The sequence below is a fragment of the Vombatus ursinus genome, unplaced genomic scaffold (assembly GCF_900497805.2).
Source record: "Vombatus ursinus unplaced genomic scaffold, bare-nosed wombat genome assembly UNPS02014793.1, whole genome shotgun sequence".
In the NCBI taxonomy this organism is placed as follows: Eukaryota; Metazoa; Chordata; class Mammalia; order Diprotodontia; family Vombatidae; genus Vombatus; species Vombatus ursinus.
In genome coordinates, this window is record NW_020954571.1 from 16,532,987 (window position 1) to 16,551,295 (window position 18,309).

The 18,309-nt window shown below is 36.2% G+C and overlaps 1 protein-coding gene across 2 annotated transcripts in view; it reads right to left on the reverse strand.

Moving 5' to 3' along the window:
- Window positions 1–333: 333 nt before the first annotated feature.
- Window positions 334–18,309, reverse strand: part of NUP93 (nucleoporin 93) — a 131,690-nt gene continuing 113,714 nt past the window's right edge. For both annotated transcript variants that reach the window (XM_027869528.1, XM_027869529.1), the window contains 12 exons: window positions 17,775–17,940; window positions 17,308–17,401; window positions 16,384–16,575; window positions 14,960–15,086; window positions 14,770–14,842; window positions 14,339–14,383; window positions 13,119–13,235; window positions 12,376–12,494; window positions 5,815–5,932; window positions 5,386–5,469; window positions 3,640–3,768; window positions 334–572 (listed from right to left, as the gene is read on the reverse strand). In XM_027869528.1, coding sequence (XP_027725329.1) covers window positions 462–572; window positions 3,640–3,768; window positions 5,386–5,469; window positions 5,815–5,932; window positions 12,376–12,494; window positions 13,119–13,235; window positions 14,339–14,383; window positions 14,770–14,842; window positions 14,960–15,086; window positions 16,384–16,575; window positions 17,308–17,401; window positions 17,775–17,940 — 1,375 coding nt within the window. In that variant the 3' untranslated portion in view covers window positions 334–461. The remainder of the gene's footprint in view (window positions 573–3,639; window positions 3,769–5,385; window positions 5,470–5,814; window positions 5,933–12,375; window positions 12,495–13,118; window positions 13,236–14,338; window positions 14,384–14,769; window positions 14,843–14,959; window positions 15,087–16,383; window positions 16,576–17,307; window positions 17,402–17,774; window positions 17,941–18,309) is intronic.

An 18,309-nucleotide genomic window follows, 5' to 3' on the forward strand; every position in this document is an offset into this window, starting at 1 on the left:
CCCTCTCTATCTCATGGAACTGTGGTGATGTAGAGATGAGATAATGAGAGTAAAGTAGTTTTGGAGTCCTAAAAGCACTAACTATATAACTGTAAGCTGTTATCAGTAGTGATCTTGAGTCATATATGTGCTAGTCTCTGAATGTTCAATATCAATAACAGTGCTTTCCCAAACAATGGTTGCTCACTTTGAGTAAATTTTCATACTTTTAACTTCCCCAAATAAAATCTACTTTCTTTTCTCTCAATGGCCTAGGACTACTACTAAAGTCTTCTACAAGACACAAATAATAACTTAAAAAAATTTAAAAAGACAAAACAATGAAAATAAAAGGATGTTTAAAAGGAAATACAAATCAAAGAAATTTATTTGTGTTGACAAAAATACAGAATAGAAACAATAAAATAAAATAAAATAAATGGGGCCCATCCCTTTGATGTACTAGTAACATGTGAATACTCTTAATTCATAAGGACTTCCATTTGCACCAGTCTTGCATTTGTGTCTCCTGATGTCCTATAGGGGATCATCCCAGCAAACGTAATCAATGCTCGTGCTTGACTTCGGAGTTGCTATGAGAAAGAGGGGGGGAAAAAAACCCTCCGAGTTAGTTTTCACACATGGCATCAATGTGTCGTAGAGAGTTACCACCATGTTCTGAGCTGGCTAAGCATGAAGAGCATTTCTTATGTTCTTAGCTTATGGTTATTAATTCTGGTGTCCAGTAAGTAAAGTTTAACTGGGTTGATGAATTAGTTCTCCTAGTTGAAAGAAGGATTATTTAGCAATCAGGACTAGTTAAATCTGTCAAAGATGGAGGCTCCAAACTATTCACAAAATAACAAACCATACTCCTTAAAATGCTCCATTGCTTTGACATCACAGAACAACTCTCTTCTGGTCAAATCTATAATTTTACTATCTCTTTCCTAGGGGATTTTCATTTGAACAAATGAGGTGATTTCTCGTGGCTTCTGACTGTCTCATCCCAGAAAGATTAGTCTGTACTCTTTTTTCCTTTCTACTACTTTGCATTCTCTTTTCTCTATCCTTCTGTTCCTCGTTATAAGGGTCCAGATTAGCACCCTCTTAGAGTACTCAGGGTGAGAGGCTGCTGCCTCCTTTTTTCCGAATAAAGCAGATGTTTATATGATATTCTCAGGAGAATATTACAGGGAAGATGAGACTATTCTATATGTTTAAATGACAGTGTATCCATTAGCAATTAAAAACAGGGCAATGCTTACTCTCTATGAAAAGTAAAACACAGAATATGGAACAAAGAAATTTGGGGTGGTAACTTCTGTATAGAATAACAAATGTGTTAAGTTTACGGTTGTGGAATTGCAAATGTCCCATATGAATGAATGTCTGATGCCTACCCCAGAGCCCTATGGAAACAGAAAAGAAAAATATTAATTGGAATGGAAAGGAAAACACTAAAAATATCCACCCTGGATTGGTGAAAAGACAGTGAAAGAAAATTAAAAGTCTACAGATACAAAACATTTACTACAATTAACTGATGAACATTGAGGAAGAAGAAATACTTCTGCTTGAAAGTGAAATGGAAGGTGGTGGAGAGAATGGAGAGGTGAAAAGGTAACTACAGGAAAGCTGCTGCAACAAATTTAAGATGACAAAAGAGTGCTCATTATTTGTTCTTTCAAGGCTTATTAAAAACACATGGACTCTATTTTTAAGATATAATTAGGCTAGAGTTAGAGTGAAATGTGTTCCCAGCTGCTTCAATACAATACAAAATGTATTTGGCATCTGGCAGATGGATTACTATTAGATGGTACTTTCACTTTAAATTCAGATGGCCACTGTCTGGGTAGGTAGTGCTATCCTCAAAGCTATCTTTTGTGGTGGGCCTTATTTAATTATTTATTTATTTGTTTGTTTGTTCATTCATTCATTCATTTATTTATTAAGGTGCCCTATGGCTACAGCCAATTTAGCTGGTTTTCAAAAGATGCACTTCAGATGTGAAAAAATGGCCCAGGCACATCTAGTAGCTAACTAATATATATTCCCTCCTCCCTGTAAGTATTTCCATTCTCAAGCTCATTCATCTAAGACAAGAGTCTATTAAGATAATCTCCAAAGTCTCTTGGAAGTTGGTCAAGAATGATGTAAGTTCAAATCAACAAAAAATTAAGATTTGGGGGCAGCTAAGTGGTGCAGTAGATAGAGCACTGGCCCTGGAGTCAGGAAGACCTGAGTTCGAATCCAGCCTCAGACACTTGACACTTACTAGCTGTGTGACTCTGGGCAAGTCACTTAACCCTACTGCCTAGCCAAAAAAAAAAAAATTAGATTTGTATAAAGATGTAGGCAAGGTGGGTAACAAATGCTGGGATATGATATAAAACACACAGGATATGGCCACACTTTTAGTTCCTTGTCTTAAGGGAAAAGGGCTGCATTTGGCTTCAGAAGAGGCTTATCCATGATGACCTCCTGGACTTGAAACAAACATAAGGGTTTTTGGGTAATGTCCCCAGTGTTTTTTAGAGATGAAAAATTTCCTATCACCTGTTAATTACACGTTTTGTAACTGAAAACCTGATATTATATAGAAATATTAAACAGCAAACATTTTACAACATAAATGGTTATATGATTTTCAATAAAGCTAAGTCTACTACTGTTTTGTCTAGTGCCAGTCAGGTTTGAATATTCTACAGCATGAGGAAACTTTTGTACAAAAGTAAGCTGAAACAAAAAGTGAATAAAATAATCTAATGCCTTACCATGCTTTCCTGAAGTTTTACCGTCAACTACTTTATTCTTACTAAATAAACAACCTTGATTCAACTGTTCAAATAAGAACATAAGCCACAACAGCTTGTAATGTTGTTACTAGGCTTAAGACTGTTCTACCACTGTTTTTCAGATGTAGTTTCCTTTCTACGAATTAGAAGTTTACAAATCAGCATTAGGAGCCTGCTCAGGTGACTTGGAAGTTCGCAAACTCCAAATACATATCAGATTTATGTTTAGGGATGATATCTCTGTCAAAGTCCTACTCTTGATGCCTTGTCATAATGTGGATGTAATGATGGGTAGGTGCTTTAATGGTTGTGCCAGTGGAATCCAAATTCTTGCATATTCTACAAATTGGGAAAGGCCCGATAAGAGACAATAAATGTTATCTAAGGACAAGCAGAGGTACATGTACAGCTCATTGTCAGAGACTAGTCATAAGGTGACAAATATTTTTAGTTACTGCAACACTGAGGAACTGTCTACTACGGGGCTGCAATTTGCATTGAGAGCAAAAATTCCTGTTAATGAAACTGCATTTCATTGAAATGAAAGTCCTTGAGACACTAGGTCTAAACTTCTTATTTTTAAATTAAGGCATTTTTTCTTAACTGAAGAAGAAAGTTCCTTGTTTTGCTTTAAAAAAACAAACCACCAGTTGACTCTCAGTGGGCATAAAGTAGTTAACATTAATGCAAAGATCCATCCTACAGACTAGGTTAATTAGGATCCTTTTCATATGTCAACTGTTAATGTTAAAAAATTATAGGAAAAATAGAGTGTGGAGAACCTGCTAGAATCACACGTTTATAGTAGAACCAGAAATGATTTTCTCAGAATCACTTCTGGAGGAAAATAGGATCTTACAGAATCTCTGTCTTCTATAACTCGCTGGGGTCTGGATGCCGAAGATGGACTTGTGCCTTTTAGTCTCTTGAATTGGGTGAACAAGATGTTCATGGTGGCAAGAAGCACTTCTGACAGGTTATGTCTGACCTGTATCAGGAGAACAGAGAAACAAACTGAGGAAGGAAAACAGCACATCGCATTCATTATGGGAATGTTCTCAACTAAGCAGTGTGCTCAAGGTACACTGTCTGCAGATACATGCCATCAATCAGAGGGTTATAATGCCTTAAGAATAAGATGCCAAATTAAGCTCCCTCCCATGACAGTCTTCCACACTTAACAGGCATTAGGCAGAATTATTAAGTAGGTAAATTCTGTCTTTACTCTGGCTGCCATTTTTGTCCCTTTACCTCCTTTTACCTCCGGTCATGAAAGTAGTTTGTTCTGGCAAGAAACCAACATAACCTTCACTAAAGCACTGACAACTGTTACCCCATACCAGGAGTATTTGCTTTTTCCCAGTCTTCTCATCCACTTGAGTCTTTCCTTTTCAGGATACCTTCCTTCAATAGCATGTATCTTGTATGTACCTACTTATCTGCATCTTGTCTCCCCCATTTGAATGTAAGCTCTTTGAAAGCAAGGACTGTTTTTGCTTTTCTTTGTATCCTCCAAGGTTGGCATATATTAAATGCTTAATAAATACCTGATTCATTGGCTGATTAAATGTGTGACCTTGAGCAAATTATTTAACTTTTCCTGGCCTAAGTTTCCTTATCTATAAAATAAGGAGGTTAGACTAGATGATCTTTCTATCTTTAAATTCTCCACATTTTAGCCATTAAATGGGGAATTTTTAGGGGACATGGTTGGGGACTCTCATACCAATGTAGATGACTGCCTACTCTAATAGTATCACAGGCCGACCCTTCTATAAAAAGAGAACTGATCTTTTGTGTATTTATTTTTTAAAAAAGAAAGAAAGCTAGGATGGGGGAAAACCCACAATATAAGTAGAACGGTTTCTTATATGTACTTAATTTTGCACAAAATATTCTTTTGAAGGAACAAAGACTAACTTGTGCATTTAAAATAGCACACAGCCAATTTTTCATACATTAGGCCTAATAAGCAAAGTAAACAAAGGTGCTGATGCTCTGCACAGCATTAGTAGTGCTCCTGCCAGCAAATAAAGTCAATATTTACTCCCAGCATTCCTAAGACAGTATTCCTGGGCTACAGAGGTATTCTAGGTGTATGGAAGAAATGACAATAAACTGCATACTCTATTTCTGTCCCTCTTACTTGACTGGAATATCTTTAGTGGCCAGAAATATAACATCTGATTATAATTACAATAGCTTGCCTTAATAAGGCTTGCAAAGTGCTTTACATGTATTATCTCATTTGATCCTCTCAACAACCCAGGGAGGCAGGTGATATTATCATCCCTGTCCTACAGATGAGGAAACTGAAGCTGAGAAACATTAAGTGACTTGCTCAGGGTTACACAGCTAATAAGTGTCTGAAGCAGGATTTCAACTCAGGTCTTCCTGACTCCAAGCCTTGAACTCCCTTCACTGTGCCTTTTAACTGCCTTTAATACCAGAGTACTTAAATCAAACTTAACAACTTAAACCCAATTAAATCAACACAGATCTCACTTACTCTAGGAGAATAGCGTACTATACATTGTACTGCTAATTTCATCAAAAAACAAGCTTTAAACTGGGAGAAATGTCAGATAAGGAGAGAAGTGCTCACTTCATCACTGAAGTTTCTGAAGGCAGCCACTCTTTCTTCGACGCTTTCTTGATTCAGGGGCACAAGCTTCAGGCGATCAATTATCTGTGAAAAACAGAACGTTTTTCATTTAAAATCATTTAATTTTTTCCAAATTAAAAATATGGAAATAATTCTAAAATGTGCATAAAGAGTCTCCCTTTTCTTCTTTTTATTTTATCTTACTGAAACAAAATGAAAATTTAATTTGGAGATTTTAAATTATCTCTCTTAATTATGAGACTGGAAAAAATTGAAATGCTTAAAAAAATTCCTGGATCCCATATTTCTTTTTTTTTTGTCCCAAACATGTGATTTGGTAACATTTCCTTTGTTTTTAAATGGTGAACTGTTTTGAATTTTCAAGGGCATTTATTAATCTCTACTTCAAACAAAGCTCCTCCAACTTACATCAAAGGCCCTGTCAATGTGACCACTATGATACTCGTCAAAAAATGTAATCAAGTCTAACAGAAGGTAGAACGTAGAGTCAACGAATTTGTTTGCACTTATTCCCTGAGATCTGTACCTGAAAGACAAGAAAAATGTTTATAATTTTAGTGGTAAATAAGCAATAAAAAACTGTCTAACATAATTTAAATAGCAAAGAAACAACTGTGTGGTGGGCGTTTGATGATGCATTTGGTTTGAACCCAACACATTTTAGTATGAATAAAGCATGGCTCCCCAAACAACAGCCATTGTTCTGGTGACAAATTCTTAAGGAACAAAACATGCTCAGTTTGTTAAATGATCTAAAAAGACAGTGAAGGCTCTCTGGTGCACTCTCATTTCTTTTTTTTCTAAAACATACATGGCTAAGGAGCAAATTTACTACCTAGCAAAGTTTCACAAATATATTTCCCATTAGGTCTTCAATAAAAATAAAAATGAAATATTCTCTCTTAATTCAGCCAGTCAGCATGCATTTATTAAACACCCAATTTATAGGGTACTTGAACAGGTGTTGTGGGGAATATATAAATTGGAAAAATTAGCCCCTGCCCTTTTGGAGCTTACAGTTAGTCTGAAAGTTAAGCCACACTAAGAAAATATCAAGAAATTAAATAGCAAAGCGGTCTTCTTCCCATGTATAAAAACCATGGTGTATCTGCACTTGAAACACTGGCCACCATACATTAGGGCAAATATTGGAAAAGCTCCAAACAGAGGAACTAAAAAGACTAAATTGATAAATGGGTGACCACTGCCATAGGATAGTTCATATATAATGAAAGACGAAACATATTATTAAGTCTTCAATCTCAAAAGACAAAGGAGTACAGGGGCTAGGACTGAAGTCTATAAAGAAGACATATAAGGTGAATACCAAATTCTGAAACATCAGAAAGATATTCCATATTTCTAAAATGAGATGGAAACTTCTGAGACTTAAATTTAGGGCATATAAAAATAGTCCTACTTTACTCAGCAGGGAATACACTAATGGAACGCTATTCCATGGCATGGTATAGACTGAAAATAAAACCAAGTTTAAAGAAGATTTAGATATGTTCACAGATGATAAAATACAGAATTTTAGAGGTGGCAGGGACCTTAGAGTTCATCTAGTTCAATTTCTTTGTGTTATTACACTAGGGGACCAGGGGAAACTAGGGATATTTTATAAGATTGATCCTGTTCAATAATTTTTATGTTCCTTAATATGGAAACTATAAGCATAATGCCTGAAAATAAAAGTCAGACAAGGATAATTAAATATGAAAATACTTCTTAAATATAATACTTTTGCCTCTTAAAGGAAACCCATGACAATCTGTTGCCATTTAGGGACACTAGACTTTCCTAATACATGAACAAATTATTATATACTGCTATATGTCTGAGTTAACTGGAGATCCAACAGCTATAATCAGTGCCTGGTCTGTATGATCAATCTTAGTAAGACTTTCAGAGGGAATAAGAATACAGTTTGGAACCAATGAGTGTAGATCACCCTCAAACAAGCAGATTTTGTTTTGGGACTATAGCCTTGTCCCAGACCAAGTGCTGAACCAAGTAAAAGAGGCTGCAGAGCTGTCAGGGTCAATTCAGTAGAGACCACTTTGGAGGCCAAAGGAGTGGACTGTTATCAAGACATGTCACACACTCACACTCACACTCACACTCACACACACACACACACACACACACACACACACACAGAGAGTAGAGTTTAACTGCAGCTCACTGCAACAAGAACATGCGATTGGGCATTTCTTGACAGTATACCCACAATATGGCAGAAGCCACAGATTTGGTCATGTCCTAGCCAGTTGGAAGGACAACATAACAGACAACTGCAAGAGTCAAAACTAAAAGAAGCATCAAGAATGAATCATTCAATGTCAAAGCAACTGGTCCCACTTCATATCTCAACCTAGTTTTTCCAAGCCAATTCAACTCAATTTAATCACAACATTCTCCTTTTCCCAAATTACTACTTTCCTTCTGTCTAAGATAGTGACACAAACAGGCAAATGCGCATGTGCACACACGTATACACACACAACTCTTCATGCTACATGGCTATCATTTTAATTGAGAAAGTCAAGGAGAGGTCTTGGAGTTTTCTGCATGGAAAGTATGGTGGAATGATACCAATGAGATATTTAGAAATCCTGAAAAACCAAATTACTCATACAAGTACTATAGAAAAAACCTCTGCTAGACACTCACATTAATGCAAGGCCCAATGCTTATTCCCAATAGCCAATAAAGATGACAAATTTATCAGGTTAAAACTTGCATAGTTTTCATGTTTGGAATTAAAAAGATGAAACGCCCAATCAAATGAGAGATACACTGCTATGATAACATTGTGTTTCTTAAGTAGTTTTAAAGTCTGGCAAACGGAAAGGTACTTTTTTATTCAATACAGGTTGAATACCTAGCTCAAGAACTTTTATAATGAAGAAAGCTCTACTATAAGGGAAATATTTCCAAGTCCTAGTCAATGGATCTTTTTCAGGGTGGTGTGGGTCAATAATTAAGACAGCAAAATCCTAGTGAAAGAAGGAGCCAAGAAAAGTTACAAGAGAATTAATTCAAAGAGGTATGGTAAGAGTATCAAGAATGTTAAAACTCAGAATGAGCTGAAACTGGCAAGGGATGCCAACGCTAAGAAAGATGATTTGGGATGACCAAGGAGTTTGGTTATATTGGCAAAAGGAAGAGGATCAAAAAAGGGATAGAAGTTATCCATGTGGAGTAAAAGGGGCAATGATAATGGACAATGGAGGCTTGATTGAAAAAAATTTATTTTTGGCCTCTACTTTCTCATATATCTTTTTTGGGATTAAACCTGATCATTATAATTTCAAAGTATTTAGTTTCAATTGTTTTGTTTGTTCTTTCCATTTATTTTGGTTATTGTGAATGTTTCTTTCCTGGTTTTATTTACTTTGCATAAACTGATGTATTTTCCCTGTGTTTATCATATTTATAACTTCTTACAACACAATAATATTCCATTATATTCACACACCACAACTTGTTTGTTGTTGTTGTTCAGCTGTGTCCAGTTCTACTTAACCCCATGGAAGCGCTGAAGGGGTGGAGAGTGAAAAAAGTTTAAGAAGCCCTGCTCTAAATCACTACTGATTACAGAAATGCAATTTTAAACAACTCTGAGATACCATTCCATGCCTATCAGATTGACTAATATGACAGAAAAGGAAAATGATAAATGTTAGTGGAGCTGTGAACTGGCCCAACCATTTTAGAAACTAATTTACAACTATGCCTACAAGGATATTAAATTGTGTATATCCTTTGATCCAGTGATACCACTACTCAGTCTATATCCCAAGGAGGACCCAAAAAAAAAAAAAAAAGGAAAAGAACCCATATGTACAGCAGCTCTTTTTGTGGTGGCAAAGAATTGGAATCTGATGAAAAACCCATCAATTGGGGAATGGCTAAACAAGTTTATGGTATATGAATGTGATATAAGAAATGATAAAGGGAATGGTTTCAGGAAAACCTGAGAAGACTTGCATGAACTGGTGCAAAAACCTGAAAAGAGTTATATGAACTGAAGCAAAGTAAAGTGAGCAGAATCAGGAGAATTTCTATAATAATAACAATATTATCAAGTTTGAAAGACTTAGGATGGGTTCGATCAACACAACGACCAGTCACAGTTCCAAAAGACTAATTATGAAACATGCTATCCACCTCCAGGTAGAGAGTTAATGGACTCAAGAGTGCAGATTGAAGAATATTTTCTTTTGGACATAGCTAATGTAGAACCATATTTTGCATGACTATATGTCTCTATAATGGATTGTTTTTCTTGCCTTCTCAACAGGTGAGGGAGGGGCAACATGGAAGGAGAATTTGTAACTAAAAATCAAACTGAATTAAAAATAATTTAAAAAGAAAGTCAGCCTAGGAAAGATAGAAAATTCTCAGAATAGCATTCTGAAAACACAAAAAGGAAAACTATTCAGTGAGGAAGAAAAACTGGAGTTGCCTGAAAAGATTAATGTAGATATACAGGAAATTAAACAACCAATTTCAATTTTTAAAACACATGTTCACAAGATAAAAGCAAGGGTAGGGAAGAGAGGATGAATATGCGATCATGGTACAATCCTTTAAAAACAGTATTGGGAGTACTAAAACTCAGAGTGAATACAAGCTGGAGAAGGAAGTGAAGAACAATAGAAAGAATTTAAAAAAAAAGTCTACAATGAAGGAAAGTGGAGGATCAAAGAAAGATAACCCTCTTGTTTGGAGTATATGTAGTGATGATAACTGACAACAGAGGGAAGGCTGAACTCTTTAATCTTTACTTTGCTCCTGTTTTCTCTGCCAAGAAGAATGACTCTGGCACCAGAAATGACAGAACAGAAATGGCTAATATTGAGTTGATCCTCAAGATAAAGAAGGAAGAAAGTAAGAAAGCACCTAGTCGCCTCTGATGAATTCAATTCACCTAGCCAGATGAGCTAGCTAGAGCCTCAGGTACTGAAAAATCTGGCAGGAGTGATTGTTGAGCCACTGTCAGAAATATCTGAAAGGTAGCAGAAAGCAGTAGAGATTCTGAAGGACTTGAGAGCAAATATTCTGATTCTTTTTTAGAAGAGAAAAGAGTTCACAAAATCATAGGTCTATAAGTTTGACTTCAACTCCTGGTAAAATTCTAAAACAGATTAAAGAGATAGTTAATGAACCTCCAGGAAAAAAAAAATAGCGATCACAAAAAGCCAGCACGACTTCCTCAAGAAGAGGTCATGCTAAGTTAACCTCATAACCTTATTTCCTTTTTTGACAGGTTTCCTAAACTAGAAGATAACAGGAATGATACTGATGTCGTTTACCCAGATTTTAGTGAAAAATCTGAGAAATTAAGTCATACTACCTTCTAATACAAGACAAAAAGATTTGGACTAGAAGATGATACAGCTTAGAATGGCTGGACTCAAATGGTTCAATGTCAACTTGGCAAGAGGTCTCCAATGGAGTGCCTCAGGGATCTGTGGTTGGTCCTGTATTGTTAAATGTTTTTATAAATAATTTGGATAAAAGTATAGCTGGCACACTCAATCAAATTTGCATGACACAAATGCTGGGACATATTAAAGGCAGAGTCAGGATTCAAAAAGATCTTGGCAGACTAGAACATTAGGCTGAATTTAATGAGATGAAATTCAATAGGGAAATAAGTGTAAAGTCTTACACTTGGGTTAAAAAAATTAACTTCATAAGTATAAGACAGTAAAGACACATTTACTCAACAGTTTTTCTGAAAAAAAGATCTGGGGATTTTTACTGGACTATAAGCTCAATATAAGTCAAAAAAACTAAAGAAGTCTTGTACAACATTAAGGCAGACATAGCTTCCAGGAATAAGGAGATAATAATAACTTAGTGTTCTACCCTAGTTGGACCACATATTGAGTATTGTGTTCAGTTCTAGAGGCCAGAGGTTAAGGAGGACACAGACCAAGATGGTCAAAGGCCTCGAGTCCAGGTTATCTAAGAAGCAGCTGAGCAAAGTGGGATCTTTAGCCTAGAAAAGAGAATACTCAGAAGACACATCATAACTGTTTTTAAATATCTGAAAGTCTATCATGGAGCTCTGTTCGATACCAGAACCAGAAGCAATAGGGGAAAATTGGACAGGCAAGTTTAGGCTTGATATCAGGAAAAATTTCTTAATAATTAGAATTGTTCAAAAATGGAGTGGGCTCCCTTGAAAGATAGTGGGTTCTGTCTCAGAGGTCTTCAAATAGTGGATGACCATTGGTCAGGTATAGTATGGTAGAGATTCCTTTCAGATAAGGAGTGGACTAGAAGACGGCCAAAATCCCTTTTCCAATTCTAAAATTCTGTGATTCTATGATAGGTGTCAATTAAGAAGGAAAAAAAAACCCAACTGTCTTTAAAAAAGTATTGCAAGTTTTTGCAGACTTAGTTCTTCGTTGTGCCAAATTTGTAAACTTGCACAGACTTGGTGCCCTTTGTGAAACATCAAGGATTTTACCCAGAATAGTGCTCATTACATTGTGCCAAACCACTCTAGGCAAGGTCAAGAACATGGTCTTTGAGCTTTGAAGACTTGAGCTAGAAGAGTAGAACTCTTCCAGTCATCTACTTAGAACTTAGAAAGCCTACAAATATAGTAGAGAGAGCAACAGACTAGAACTCAGCTTCAAGTACAGGGCAGCTATTAGGTGCCACATTATCTCAGACAAGTCATTTCATCTCTGAAAGCCTACATTTCCTCACTTGTGAAATAAAAATGACAACAGTCGTACTACCTATTGGAAAGACAGCTGGGGAAAGTGGAGAGAAAATGCATGCAGTTGTATACCATGTAAAAATGAGCTATTATTATTATTATTATTATTGTTGTTGTTTTTTCATTGGTCTACTGTGAGGGAAGTGCTTTGTATTATATAAAGTGATATTATAAGCTGCTATCATCATCATCATCATCACCATTTTTGTTATCATTATTACCGTTCTGCGATGGAAAGTGCCATGTTCTTCAGCCTCTCTTTATTGGACTGAGGAGTACTGATCTGGGGAACGACTGGACTGAGCAACTTGTTCATCAGCTCTAGAACCTTGTCTGCATTCTGTCAGATACATATTTTTAAAAAGAGACCCCAAAAAAGCACATAATGGATTTATAAGAATCTTCCAAATGATTCAGTATGATGTTACCCCCACCCTTATTCATCCCTTCTTGAATTACCATATAGAATTTAATCCTTAAAATTTACACTTAACCACTGAGTCATCATATGTTTTCATATGGAAATATTTCTTTCACATTCCTACAAAGTCTCATTTTATTATTATATAACATGTACTGAGCACCATGTTAGCTGCTACAGAGAATGTAAGAGCTTGCCATATTTCTCACTGAGAAACTTCACGGTCTAAATATGGCATATTTAACTTGCTGCCAAATGAGACTACTATTAGATGCTTGAAGGACATACTTTCAATAACTTGCTCTGTCAACTGGAAACATCTTATGGACAAAAACAATTCTGTAAAATGGGAATTTCACCATAACTGGGATCATTAACTGCTTAAGCACTATGAGAAAACAGTTCAATGGGGAGAGATCATTAACACTCTAGTGATAGAACAATTTCTAAAAGATCAAGCTGACAGCCTAGTGAAAATGTTTGTGCATCCTATTCCAAAAGGGCAACAGATGTATTAAGTGAAAAGAATAGAACACATTTTACCTTTGCAAGGTCATAAAGCTTTGCAGCTTCTTCAAATAATCCTTTATTTTCTGCCACTGAAGCAACTTTGTTGATAATGGGCTTTGTGTCACTAGTAAACTTATCTATAACTCCAGGCTGACAAGAAAAATAGGGGAGGGGAAGAGCACACACAGAGCTATTGTATTCAACATAGAGAGAAATCTGGGATAAGGAAAGAGTTAAACTAAAAATGTTTTACTCATGGCAATGAATACAGTTTGGTTACACTGAAGAGTATAGATCTCTGTATACATGCTGGAGGCTACACTGAAAATATGAAAGATGTTTATGAAAAATGCTGTAACCTAAGTAGACAAAACTGATGTAAATAGCACACAGAAGTCAGCAGCAAAACATTAGTGGTTTCTAGTATTTCAAAATGACCCAGATAGCAAGTAAAAGTACATGCTGATGCCAGGACCCTGGGGAACAAAGGAGATCAAAACATTTAGGAGAGTGGTCTCTCAAGGATTTTGAATTTGCTTTTACAAAACAAATGGCAAATGAAATTTGGTGTTGAAAAACCAGTGCCTCCACAGAAATAACCAAATATGATTATAGAAAAAGCCTCAGCAAAGGTATTACCCAAGTCTCTTGTTAGAAGAGACTTTTCTAGAAAATTCAAGATGATATCAAATCAATGTTAGTGTTCTAGTAAAGATTAGATAAAAAAGCTTTGTTCTATTTACTTTGGATAAGTACAACAGCTTGTTTATCTGTACAACACTATACTAGGTCTTGATATCTGAATAAATCAGTTAGAAATCTATAAAACTTATTGATCTGATTTTTTCGGGACAAAAATGACTTTGTGGGCCTTCTAAGATCTTTTTATAAAAGAAAATTTTAAAAAGAAAGCTAAACTTTTCCATTTGGAAGATCAGGTATTGATATATCCAATATCTTCTTTCAGCTTATTTCCTAGTCAAAGTCTTCTCATTTCCAAAAATTGCAGGTGTGAAGAGAGTATTCTGTTCACTTCAAAAGAATATTTTAAAGATGAATCTGTATAACTGATATAAAAGTATGTATATGAAGGTCATCATTTTCAGCCTGTTGCTTTTTTGCTAAATCTTTTTCTTTGCTTATGCTTGATATCTGAGATACCTGAGTAGGTTGAGAAACTAAACTGTGTCTTTCAAATGTTAATCTCTCACAATTTTTTAAAAATCAGAAGGATTTTTTTTTTACTCACTCACCTTTCTACTTCCATCATTCTCCAGTTTCCCAAGAATCATATCAAACTACAGAAACAAATAAAAAAATAATACAAACAATTCAATCCACTTGATAATAATGTCATTACTTAAAGGACAAAAACAGATGAAAATGAGAGGAAAGGAGGGAAAAATGTTCAAAATACTACAACTAAATTCTATGTCATTACTATCTGAAGGCAACAGTAAATATTCCACTGTCAAGGACATTCTGGAGGGAATTCATACAGGGTTTGATTAGATGACCCCCAAGGTCCTTTCCAACTCTCAGACTCTACGATTGAGATGAAATATACGTACAAAAAAAATTACTTAGTGTGTATCATAAGTACATATCAATCATATGGAAATATAAAAAAATACACATATGCTAACATGTTTTTGAGCATAATGGAGAAAAAAAAGATTCATACCTCTCGACTTTCTATTACAAGTTCACTAACACAGCGTAAAAACATGTTTTCTCCTTGACTATCTTTTTCATCCCTGTAAGAGAATATAAACAATATTCTTTAATTTATGCTTCATGAATTTGAGGCCTTTAATAGTTAATCAAAGAACTATGGAATGAAAGTCATTCAAAATAACTGTTCAATTTCTTACCTGAGAAAGTAAAAGTACTGTAATGCTTCTCTTGGGTCTGTTGACTCAAATTTTCGGGTATAAAGCATTAAAAGGCGAACAAAATTAAGACGCCTTACACAAGGAGGGTCGCCAGCCTCGTGACTTACTATAAGAAATAAAATAGGTCAAACCATATTCCTTAATGAATACATAGAACCACTGAGTCACATAAATGGGAATTAAAAGCTCAATGGATCAAATATTTTATGAAACAAAATCCAATAAATACAAAGATAGTCAACTTCAAGGTCAGTCACATTTTGGGGCCTGATCTTTGCCCTGTTACTGAACTTGCTCCTGAGTCATCTTAATTCCCTGCTCAGCAGCCAGGTGAACTTGAGTACTGGAAGCTAATTCAATGATAAGCTTCTCTATGTGTCTGCTTAATTCTGCGTGTTTTTGGCTTAGATTCTTAAAATCTAGCCACTGCTCAGATTCTTATAATCTAGCCAGTAGCTCACAGATGCTCAGACTCCTTAAGACTCTGGCTAATATGGCGGACCTTTAATAAACCTTGTTTTTTTTTCTTTCTCTTCCTTTTTTTTTTCTTTCAAGTGGAGTCAGAAAGAAAAAAAAATCCACTTCTTGATCACAAGACTTTTTAAAAAATAAAGTGGCATAAAGTTTTAAAAAAGGGAACCAGGATTCCAGTTTCTTCTGGTATAAAACGGGGATAACAAAGACTATTTTGGTAGTAAAAATCATGATGTACTATATACTTCATATATGAAGATGCTCCAAGTTTTTAAGTTACTTTTCCAACAGTGCTAAGAGGCTGTATGAACTACCTGGAGTCTTTCCTCTCCACAATCTACACTCTGGACACAGATAGCATGGATGAGATATGGCTAACCAGTGTTGGTGAGCAGTCTGAAGTCAATGAAAAAGTAGCTGGTTCATAAAGGAAGAAGTCCATGACCTCATTAGCATTGTGTCCTAACTGACTAGCACAGAATTTGTCCACTCAAACATATAGTGTTTACTACGTGCAAGGTGCCACAGCTGACAGGCACTCAAGGACCTAAAAGATACCTCAGATATGACCATTACCCTCAAAAGGCTTATAGTCTAGAAGGTAAGATAAGGTCCACACAGATAAACAATTTACATCATAAGGTGGTACATGTTTAAGAAGAACACAAATTATTACGTTTAGTGCTAATAACATGTAAAAAAATTTCTAAGTATAAAATGTTATATGGAATGCTAGGGAAAACACTGAAATTAAAATCATCTAAGGGACCCACTGGGAATACAGCCACTTCAAACTGACTTTTATTTCCCATTCCCATAAAGAAGAGAGGGTGGGAACAGTGATGCTCTTATTAGTGACATCAGTAGGAGTTAACAATGATCCAGAAACTGCTTCTCTTCCCTTTACATCCCAATGCAATGGTACTTACAAAGCTGTGCACTCTGGCCAGATGATTTCAAGAGAAGCTTTAGCTCAAAGAGCACCAGTGCTACATGAACAGCGTGGCAGCGCAGGCGCTCCACACGGAAGAGAAAAGCAATTGCAGCTTCAAACTGTGCTGTCAGGAAGAGCACTTGGAAGTAGAGAAAAGGCTGCTGGTTGACAGCAAAGTGGGATTCCCCTGGAAAGACAGGGAGTTAGAGAGAGCTATTCTTAAAGAAGTTGATTTTTCAAAGAATTTTACCCCATGTAACTGCAAATAACTATGACAAAGTATTCTAATTCAGTTTGCTGGAGAATACCTCACTTAACAAGATGGCCTAGCTACAATGAGTTGATGAGCTGGGATATTAACAATGTTTTCTGTACCTTGGGAAGTAACAAACAAATGGGGCTGGCATTAGAGTCACAGAAACCATCCAGGAGAGAGCACAGAGAAAAAACTTCCCCCCTGACATGCCTTCCAAATACCTCCAAAAGGAATCATGCGTCTTTTCTTGCCTAACACGGCTTGTTCAGCAAAGAGAGAAGGGAAAGGTGGGAAAGATTCAAAGAGGCCTCAGTGTAACCTTTAGACTCATCCAGGGCAGGCTTCTCAAGTTGTGATCGAGACAGAGGAGTGAGGAGCACCTAAGTTCACTCTATATATTGTCCAACAAGTAGCACCATGACCAATGAAGCTCAAAGAAATAATCGCTCAGGAAATAAGATTCTTACAATGTGGCTACTAGTCTATAGAACAATGAGGTCACTCATATTGTAATCACAGAGTTAAGTACATGAGGCCTCTGAAAGTGACCAGGAAGGCTACTGAACTTGGGGGCAAAATTTTTTTAGACTTCCAAAGTCAAGTTACTGAAAACATGGAAAATGCCCAGGAAAGCAGTAAGGTGGGTTGAAAGAAGACTCTTACCATAGTCTTCTAATAACTGCTTCTGGAACTGTGATAAAGTGAGTCTGTCTTGTGGAGAGCTGGTACCATCATCCTCAAAACATACTTGATTCAACTAAATCCCCAAAAGAAATACATACATTTTTATAAACTTCTTCTCAAATCAGGGCATACCATAGAGAATGGATGTTATGCAATTGTGTCTATATTAGAAAACTGGCCATTGCTATGATGGTTGTGGTTAGTCAGGAGTTATACAATAAAAAATGGACCAGGAGACAGATCTGCTGTCCCTGCTGAACATGCACATCACAGCTCTCTAATTATCTCATTGCCCCGCCCCTTCCTCCACCTCACCATCAAGGAGCTAAATGTCTCAAACAGAGGCACAAAGTAGACAGCAAATTAAATGACCTCTAGTTTTAAGTAATTTCCTAAGTGCATACATGTGTGCTTGCGCAACACCCCCCCCCCATGCAGCAACCTGCCTTTAACCAAAGGTAATCTTCTGTTTTATCAGCCACTTCACTCTGATTATCAGTGACATCACATCTGCCAAGGACACAATAAACGGCTCTTTTGTAAGGGTCAGTGTTGTTTCTAAGGGCACGTCGATAATGGAGACGAAGCTTATTTTCAGTGGCAGGGGACAATCTACAGATTTAAAAATAGACAAATTCATATAAACTCATGAGAAAATCCCTGAGAGTATTTGAAAACACCCCAAACTGATCCAACTTGAGTACTCCAACATGAATAAAGCAGGGCTTCTGAAAATCTAAAAAAAAGTTCAAACAGAACTTTTCACATGGCTATCTAATGAGAACCTCTGAGAAAGTGCTTTTAGGCTCCCACAAATGTACAAACACATGGAGTCCTAGAAGGGTGTCCAATTCTACACTGGGGAAGCACAATTTCTAGTTCATCTTTTCAAAGTGGAAATAGTTTCAATTATGGGACTGGTGGTGATCTGCACATTTACTGTCCCAGAACTAGCCTTGCTAAAGTTGGCTGTCACTAGAA